This window comes from Mustela nivalis (genome assembly GCF_964662115.1).
Source record: "Mustela nivalis genome assembly, chromosome: 13".
NCBI lineage: Eukaryota > Metazoa > Chordata > Mammalia > Carnivora > Mustelidae > Mustela > Mustela nivalis.
This window is the reverse complement of record NC_139032.1, coordinates 86,626,124-86,635,753: the sequence shown is the minus strand read 5'-3', so window position 1 is coordinate 86,635,753 and position 9,630 is coordinate 86,626,124. Positions and strand designations below refer to the sequence as shown.

The 9,630-nt window shown below is 46.4% G+C and overlaps 1 protein-coding gene across 2 annotated transcripts; it reads right to left on the bottom strand.

Annotated features, from left to right (window-relative positions):
• Window positions 1-269: 269 nt before the first annotated feature.
• SET (SET nuclear proto-oncogene) lies at window positions 270-7,514 on the bottom strand. 2 transcript variants are annotated; one of them, XM_082695866.1, is made up of 8 exons: window positions 7,031-7,514; window positions 5,404-5,461; window positions 4,583-4,725; window positions 4,127-4,230; window positions 3,908-4,021; window positions 2,945-3,115; window positions 2,710-2,856; window positions 270-2,105 (listed from the first exon to the last, which is right to left on the bottom strand). In XM_082695866.1, the coding sequence occupies exons 1-8, from the start codon at window positions 7,101-7,103 to the stop codon at window positions 2,082-2,084; spliced, it is 834 nt and encodes a 277-aa protein (XP_082551992.1). In that variant the 5' UTR covers window positions 7,104-7,514; the 3' UTR covers window positions 270-2,081. The 2 variants fall into 2 exon arrangements, with proteins under 2 accessions (XP_082551992.1, XP_082551993.1); XM_082695867.1 differs by having other exon boundaries at window positions 2,751-2,856; window positions 7,031-7,478.
• Between the last annotated feature and the right edge of the window lie 2,116 nt (window positions 7,515-9,630).

Below are 9,630 nucleotides of genomic sequence, written 5' to 3'. Positions count from 1 at the left end.
GGCTAGCCAAGAGATCCTTTAACGTTGAGACTTTGATAGGAAAATACTCAATCCCTTCAGGAACTAACTACATTCCAAAAGAAGTTTCTTTTCCATGACCTTTATATCTATCCTTTCGTACAGATGCTCTCTCTGCTATACTGGACAATTTGAAGAGCGGTCCCCCCTTCCCCAGTCACTATGAATGCAAGTCACACAGAACTTCCTTATTATCTCAATCCAAGAGCAAGTTAACATGTCTCTACAAAACAAGGAGAATGACCCCAGTCAAAAAAATCTTTATGTTCCTTTATTGGAGCAAGATTCCTGACCGGTATACAGTAATGTATTACTAAACATGACCTGTGCAGAAATTACATACTATCCATCTAGACAGGTTTTCATTACACTTTGCCTATCGATGGAATAGTTCCATTTATAAAGTTTTATACATCAAAAAGCTTTGAATTTGACCAGGCTGTCCATTAATTCATCTCTGAAAAAGTTAAGTGGCATTTAATTTTAGCTACTATAATTTACAGCATTAAAAAGCTTATGCATTAGGTAGCTTCCCAAAATGGTATCCTATGCACAACGGCATTTAACGGCATTTAGCAGAGCAGGGCCTGTCATCTTACCCGGATTCACACAGACAGGCCTCGCTTGAGAGCTATATGCTAAATAGCTAGTACTTTGAGACAAAAGTACTCCTGAGTTTCTTACCACCAATACGGACTTCTTACTCTGAGAGTCTGTCTTCTCGGCCACACTTCATAGTACCAACGAAGACGCGCCAGTAACTGCCCTGTGTGTAACTTGGCATTAGAGCACCAGGTCTGTCTGATGGTGGTGGCAGGCACTATTATTATATCCAGGTAAATAAAGGCCCATTTTTAAAAATGCCAATTTGAGACACAAATCAAGGGCACAACATAATCAGAATTGAGTTCTGAGCAATCTGGTATCCCGAATGATGTGGAAGATTTCAGAAACTGACGGCAAACTGTACCCACGATGGCTCCTGGCTTTGGAGACATTAATACATTGATTCAGATCCCTTTCTCAGTCCACACAGCCCTGAGGTCACCCTGCAAAGTGTGTATCAAAAAATACGGAGTCAGGGTGACAAAGTTTGACAATACGTTATACAAGTCAAACTTGGAAAATCATATTAAATACACCTGTTCTGAGAGAAAAGCATCAAATCCTTTGTGTACACATTTAGTTTTATTGTAACAAAGCAACTTGTACACTTTTAACGTTTAAAACTGAGCATCATCTTTCCTTTCCAGTGAAACAAAAAGAAAATTTTAAAAATAAACAGGAACAAAATTACAATAGAGAATGTCAATTCCAAATAAGATCCTACAAGTTCTGCTGATTCTCCCATCGAGTGGCAGGGCTCAAGTCATCATTAGGAGAGAGTTTTATTTTAAAAGTGTCATCTTAAACTGCAAGGATGTCCGTTAAACATCACAATTAAACATGCCAAAGGAGAAGCCATGTTGTCAAAATGCCCACTTAACCCACCCAAACATCTCAAACCCACCCTTTGCTGACCTTCTATAACCCCATTTTTTTAAGTTTTTTTTTCTTTTTTTTAAACAAGAGAAAGTAGACAGGTACATGTTGGTAAATGCTAACTGTCCATATTCACATAGAGACACAGTGTAATCTCTGAGCCCAATATACAGAGAAAGGAGGAAAAAAGCTAGAATTCTATGCACTACTACACAGGGGCCTAGCACCCTCCAGCTTCCAGCAGAGCTAAGGGAGCAGAAGGTTTTTCTTTTTTCCCACAGAGCACGGTGGTGTTGATTCCATAAAGTTTTTGTTTTTGTTGAGACAGGAAGGGACAAAAATGAATTTGGAACAAAAAGGGGTAGAGATTCTTTTCCCACTGTATTCTGCTCAAGGTATTTCCCCCCAAAATAAGCTGAGAACCATGGTATAAAGGGAGAGAAAAAGGAGACTTCAAAAAACAGGGCGAATGAGCACAAGAGGAGAAAAGAAAAAGAAAAAGGAAAAAAAAAAAGACGGCAACTTGCTCCCAGGGACTGAAGAAAATTAAAAAAGGAAGGTTGGAATCCATCAGTGTTCCATTAGTCATCTTCCCCTTCATCCTCCTGTAAGAAAAAAAGTGGGCAGTCAATCTTCAGGGTTAATTCTAAGTCATTTCTCAACATTCACACACTCACTTACGGACTTCCACAGAACCTACTGCCACATTACCGGTACTCGTTAATTTTACAAACCTACGAATCAGTCTTTATCAAATCTCAACTGAAAAACACAGTGATGTGGTTTCAGATAAATCAGTTAACCTTTCAGCACTCACTAAAATCACTCACCTCTTTCACACCAAATAATACAAACAAAAACCCATCTATCTCAATTGCACTTTTAGTTTGCCCAAAACATGTGAATCTGTTACTTAGATTTCTCAGAATCTGACCAGCTGCACTATCCGTATCAACTTCATTAAGTACTGGCCAGGGAAGGACAGGACGGAGTACTAACCACAAAGGCAGAACTAGTTATAGTTACATCACGGAGACAAGGACCTTATTAAAATCTCCTTCCATCCCAGACAACAAAATAGCTGATCTCACCTACAAATCCTCCCACGATCAGTTGGCCAGTTCTATGACATAACACATTTAAACCCACAAAGTAACAAGGTAAATTCTGAGATGATCGTTTTTTGGACTTAACCAAACTTTCTTTTACCTCTCCTTCCTCCCCCTCATCATCATCTTCATCTTCTTCACCTTCATCCTCATCTCCTTCTTCATCAATATCTTCCAATCCTTCTTCTTCTTCATCATCATCATCATCCTCTTCTCCTTCCCCTTCTTCGTCATCCATATCGGGAACCTTAAAAAAACCAAGAGTTACCTGAGGAACTAATTTTCAAACAAAGGAGACAAATACAACTTTGAAAAAAGGCACATTCTCAACTCACCAAGTAGTACTGTAATGGATTTGGCCAAATATCATCTTTGATGACTTCTCCTAACTCATCTGCACCTGCATCAGAATGGTCAGTAAACCAGGTGAAGAAGCTCTCTGGTTCCTCATGCTGTCTCTTCCTGCTGGCTTTATTCTGTGTTTGACTTGAACGTTTCGTCAAATCCTAAATGAAGATAGAAGAACTTTTGAGACAGGTTCTCTACAACACCTAAATTCCCTATAAATTAAGATTTTAACCCAAAAGTGGGGGGGGGGGGTTGCGGGTAATACTTATATGTTATCTACACTTGCTATCTAAAACAAATTATGAAACAAATAGCAGTTAAATAAATCCTAGAATTCTGGTCTGCAAAGACTTGTTAAGTTTATAGAAGCTTTTCCTGAAAAGGTACCATATAAATTTGGCTTTTTAACAAAATTAGGTCCAGTTTGACAACCACTACCATAACAGAGTAGAATAACTTAACATGGGAAGGGGGAGGCACGCCTGGGTGGCTCAGCATCCTGGAACTGAACCCCGAATAGGGCTCTCAGCTCAGCAAGGAGTGTGCTTCTCCCTCTCTGATATAAACAAAATCTTTTTAAAAAATTTTAAATGGGTTCACCACTTAGACGCAGACATAAATGCAGCTTGGGAAGTAGCAAGCCATTTATTTGAAAAAGCTCAACCACCAATATGAAAATCAAAACAATGCAGCCCGTTTCTTTAAAGACTTGCACTAGAATTTGTAACAACAGCTCCAAGCCATGGTATTTGGCTTTAACACACTAGATATTTTTTTCTTTTTTTCTTTCTTTCTTTCTTTCTTTCTCTCTCTCTCTCTTTTCTTTTTTCTTTTTTTTTTTAATTAAGGACTTGTATCACACACATTACCAAAGCAGCAGTATTGGTTAAGTGGTTTAACTAAACCAAAATACACGAAATGATACCTTCACCCAACAATTCCTCAAATACCTTTCCAGATTTCCATTTGATTTCAGTGGACTTTGAAGATGGATCACCACTCTCATTCAGATGAAATTCTTTGGAGAGAACTTTATTTTCGAAGTAAGGGTTTTCATCAAAATACTATAATAAAAGATGGGAGAACTGGAAATCAATACAAACAGGTCTTCAAACCAAAGCTCCAATTCATTTCCACACTGGCCAATAAGAAGAGTTACTGATACTTACAAAATCTATTCTGTAACCTGATTTAATATCTTCAAATTCTGTCACTTCAACTCTTGTCAAATAATGCAGCGCCTCTTCATCCTCCTCCCCAAGCAGTGCAGACACTAGGTGACCAAATTATAGGTCAAATGAGTATTAAACAAACATTAACAAACAATTCAAGTGATGCCTTTAAAAATTTTCCAAAGGATCACCTTTGATTTCATAAATCCATTAAATGGAAACCAGACAGATCAGTTTCAGAGCCGTCACTATCTTTTACCAAGTAATTAAAGAGAATTTCAAATCACAATGGTCTCTTCTAAAATAGAGAAAGCATTAAAAGGAAGCCTCCCCTCTCAAGTGTTTTAATCTTTGTAAAACCAACATGTTCAACTAAGCTCTCCAGCCAAGTCCCTCCACTCTAACAAGCACAGACATCCCATACCCTAGAATAAATGTTCTGATACAACATACCTTGTGGATGGTTGACAAATGTTGTTACCCAAAAATTGGGGATTTTGGCGATCAATTCCGACCTCTTCTGAAAAAATGGTTGGCGGAGTTTGTTATATTTCTGTTCTACTTTCAAAATCTCCTCACTGGCTTGTTCATTAAGTCTGAAGCAAATGAAAAAACCATGTTGACGATGATGGTTACTGACAAACACAAAAACTGCTGAAACTCCAAAATATTTACTTATTAGCTTTAGAAGAATACAAAGTACTTATGTATAATAACCGAAACACCTATATTTTTGTAGTTACAGACACAAGTCAAAACAAAGATGGCAATTTGAGGGGCTTCACCAACACACATTCTCAATAATTAACAGTTCTCAAAGTGCCCAAACTGAGCACTTTGGTAACATTGTATATTTACATCACCAACTCTATCTCCAGGCTAACTTCAACTGTTTCAATCTCAAGCAGACTGTTTACAAAAAAAAAAAAAAAAGTTGCCAGTAAAGTAACAAAGTTATAACCCAAGTGGGAGCAACACTGATGCCATAATACTGAACTATCAGAAGTCCAGGCACTGCAATTCAGACAACTTGTAGCCTTTGAAAGCAAACCCAGGCTTTAGGAGGTCAATGTACTTTCTTCAAAAACTTTTCCGTCCACATAAAAGTATTTCACAGGAAACTAACTCCGAACTTTCAAAATATTTCCAACCAAATTATAACCTTTTCCACTTAGGCAGTGGATACAGATTTATTTGACCATCGTTTCAATGATTACCAGACTGTAAGTGGCATCTCAGAAAACTTCTGCAAAGTAAACTACAAAAAACTTTACCTGTCTATTTCATTTTGTACTTCATCAATATGTTCAATTGCTTCTTGCTGTTCTTTTTCTGCAAAAAAAAAAAAAAAAAAAAATATATATATATATATATATATACAGGACTCAATATATAAAATTAGTTTTCCTGAGGTCAACAGAGTCTGTGATGTGACATATCAATAAAGCAGTTTTGCAAAAACAAACTGCCTACTACTACACGGCATGCTCTCCACGTGTTCATGCCTGTAGCTGACAAATTGCTTTTTAATTAAAAGACTATTCACAAATGCAATCTGCTAGGCTACTCAAAATATCTGCAGCACTTTTTCAAGACTTCCCTTCCAAGAACAAGACCAGTTACCAAAGTTTCTATTATGAAACATAAGGAATAAGCCTTATTCAAAAATTCTTACTGTTTCTCATCACATTATATACCTGCTAACAGAAATGATGCCAGCTGTTACCGCCAATACGGAAACTAACCCAAGACCATAAGGAAAATGGGGACACCACCTATCTTACTGGTAGAATCACTTCTTACACAAAGTTGAAAATACCGCTCCAAATCGATTACAATTAAGACATCAGACACGCCTGACAGGTAAGGCCCTTGAATCTACCCGACCATCGTAAACACTGGACTTTACCTTCTTAGAATAGGAACCTTGAGATTCCACCCTGACCTTTCTCTCCCCTCCCCAACCCAGTTTCAGGCGGGCTTATCTCAGATGCGGCCCCACACGATTCTGGAGCACACTCAGAGGGAGCCAGCATGAAGGCTGAGAACTGTGAGCCACAGAAGGCAGGGGAGGAAAAGGGGTGTGCTATGGAAGAGGTGCCCTTTTGTCCGGCGAAGACTGCAGAACCTACAAAGCTAAGTGGGCGTGAAGGGGCCCGATCGCGCGGTTCATTTCCGGTAACCATCCCGGGTTTTGCAGCCCCCCTGCCGAGAAAGCCTTTACGGCCAAGGCTGGGAGGTTTGCTGAGAGCCATTGTAAAGCCCCTCCGACACGCTGGCCGCCGGGCCAGGTTTCACAGCGCTCTGCCGCGACGGGGTGGCCACTCCACGTGGGAAGTGTGCCCGGGGCCGGCGAGAGCATCCTCCCGGGCGGCCCAGGCCCGGTGCGCGGCCGGCCGCGTGCTCCCCCGCGCCCCCACCCCGCCCCAGCTCCAGGCGGAGGGCCGCGCCGGGGCCGGCCTCCGGGTGCGGGTGCGGGGGCGCCGCCCGCAGGCCGGACGAGAAGCGGGAGCCGTGCGGAGGCCCGGCCGCGGGGCCGCGTCCGGCCGCACCATGTGGCGGCGGCGGCGGCTGATGGGAGCGAGGCATCATGGCGGAGCACAATAAAGAGAGGCTTCTCGGGAGGGAGGGAGGGGGAGGAGAGCGAGGGAGGGGGGAGAGGAAGGGGGGGTCTCCTCCGCCCGCGCCGAGCAGGCCGCAGCGCCCCCGCCTCGCAGCGCCGTCCGCCGCCGCGGCGCCACCCTGGCCCCGGCCCCGCGCGCACAAAAAAGGGCGCCGAGGCGCGCGCCGGCCCGTCCGCCCAGCGCCTCCCGCGCGCCCCGGGCCCCGCCGGCGGCCTCCGGGCCGGGCGGGCGGCGAAGATGGCGGCGCGGGCCGGCCCCCGCCTCGCCTGCTCCTCACCTGAGGTCTCGTCGGCCCCGTCGTGGTTGGAGTTGAGCTCCTTTTTACTGACTTTGGCCGCCGGCGCCGACATGGTGCTGCTCCGCGGTCGGGGGGGGAGCGGGGAGGGGGAGAGAAGGGAAGGCGAAGGGGGCGGGCAGCGGCTTCCCCTCACGCCACACGCGCGGGCGCTCGCTCGGTCCGGCCGCCTCCTCCCGGCGCTCGCTCGCTCGCTCGCTCTCCCTCCCCCTGGCTCGCGCGCGCTGCCCTCGCGGCCTGACGGCGAGGGAGGGGCTGGGGCGGCGTGCCGGGCCCCGGCCCGGGCTCCTGCTTACGGAGGGGAGGCGGCGGGCGGGCGGGCAGGCAGGCGGCTCGGCTCCCTCACTCACGCTCCGCGGTCCAGCTCGCTGCTCGCTCTCCCCGAGCCGCCTCCTCCACCACCTCCTCCTCACGGCGAGGGGCGGGCGGCAGGGCGCAGGCGCGCCAGGCCCCGCGCGCACGCCCCGCCCCCGGCCGGAGAGGCTCGCGCCGCCCCGCCATTGGCTGGAGCTCCGGGACGAGGGGGCGGAGCCGCGGCGAGGAGACACAGGGCCCGGCCGAGAGGCGGGAGGAAGGAACGCCGCGACGTACGGGGCCGGCCCCCCGCGCCGCGCTCCCCTCCCCCGCTTTCCCCTTCTCCAGCCCGACCCGGGACATTTGCGCGCTACGGGCGCGCGGCGGCCCGAGAGGCGGGGCCTCGCCGGGCTGCGCGCAGGCCCCCCGGCGGGCATATCACGTGGTGGCGGAGCGGCTTCCCTTCTCCGCCGGGTGGCGCGGAGCGCGGGGGAGTGGGGTGTTACAGCCCCCCAGAAGTGCAGGCCTTGTTGTAGCCTAGCTTCACACCGGGGCCCAGAAATACACGCACCCCGGGCTCGGCGCCCTGGGACCCTGCTGGGGCATCACTCTCGGTGGGTGAAGGAAGACGGCATCTCCATCCTATTTTCCAGGTGGGGAAGCTGCCCTTGGGATTCACTCAAGCTTCTCTGCAAACCCCGAAGGTGTCCAGTCCACTTAAAAGGCCTTTTCCTGACTTCTCGTCCAAGCTCTGCCCCGACGGCTGTGTGCACTTGGGCAGGTCACCTTCCCTCTCTGTGCCTATTTCTGTTGTGAAATTATGTAATTAAAAAAAAAAAAAAAGGCTGACAAGGGGGAACGTTGTGTGATTGATGCCAAACTGTAAGTCCTCTGAAGGCAGGGAGATACCACATTTATCCGCGCCTTTTCTGCCCAACTCCATGCCTAACGCTTAGGAGAAACAGTACCGAAGGCTAGGAGACAGCAATAGGAGTGGATCTCATTGAGGCGCACAACTGTCTGACGGCGTAGATGGTGTTAAATTCATTTCACCACGTCAGAGAAGGGACCTACAAGACCTGCTTCAGCCGCCAAGACATGTCTGTTTAAATAATCTTTTTCAGGGCGCCTGAGTGGCTCAGTCGGTTAAGCGTCTGCCTTTGGCTCAGGTTATGATTTCGAAGTCCTGGGATGGAGTCCTGCACCTGGCTCCCAGCTCCTCCCATCAATCTGCTTCTCCCTCTAACCTTTTCCCCTCTCTTGCTTTCTCTCTCTCTAATATATAATATTTTTCAGATAATGCAAATGCACCACTGTTCTACTCCCTCTTCCATAGCCCCAAAAGGTGGACCACAAAAAGCCTGAATTCGCTCCCTGGGACCAAGCCCACCTCAATCCCGCACCTGTCTCAGTTGGACAGGCTTCTTAAAGGAAGAATTATTAGTACCAGTGATAAGTTGGTCAATGTTTGACAACCGTTTCCCAGAAGGGAAAAAACACATACACACACCAAAACCCCTGATTTGTAGCATTTGCTGATTTCCATGGTGTATCAGTACTCTCCTGGCCAATTTCCTGCCACCACTGTGATGTCACTGAACAATTCTGAGTTAAAACACAAGGCTCTAGTGCACTGCTGAAGAATGCACCCTGGGCCACAGGCTGTGATAAACTATAGGTGTTTTCTCATTTAATCCACATAAAATACAAAGCAAGTATTAATATCCTCATCTCGCAGCTAAATCCAACTTTTTCTGATGTGAGTGGCAGACCAGCAGATAATAAGGCCCCTGCTCAAAGATCGCTTTTCCACTTTTTGACATGACATTTGACATCAGGACTCAGTAGACACCTTGACACAAAATAATACTTACCCTTACTAAGTGTGATGTGCCTCTTAATTTTCTACTCTATTTTATTTTCTTTAAATGCAGGTTGCACTCCACTAAATTGATTTTGTGACCCATTAATGAGATGAAATGGTCTGAAAAACACTGTGCTGAGGGCTGCTGTTTTCAGACAAAGCCTACTCACAGGTTGTGAGTACCAGTGACCCAGAGCAATTCCTAAGCGTCTGATCTACCTGAATATCCCACACATCCGCCAGGGCTCCAAGTCTCTTCTCCAACCATCCCAGCCCTTAGAAGCAATCCGCTCCTCTTCCTGACCTTTCCCACAACATTTCTCAAGATGAATGCAGGGAGCCCACACTAGGAAGTGGAAGAGAAAGAGAAAGCAAAAGGGCAAGATTTTCAGTAAACAAGGGAGTGGCATGGACACGCCAAGAG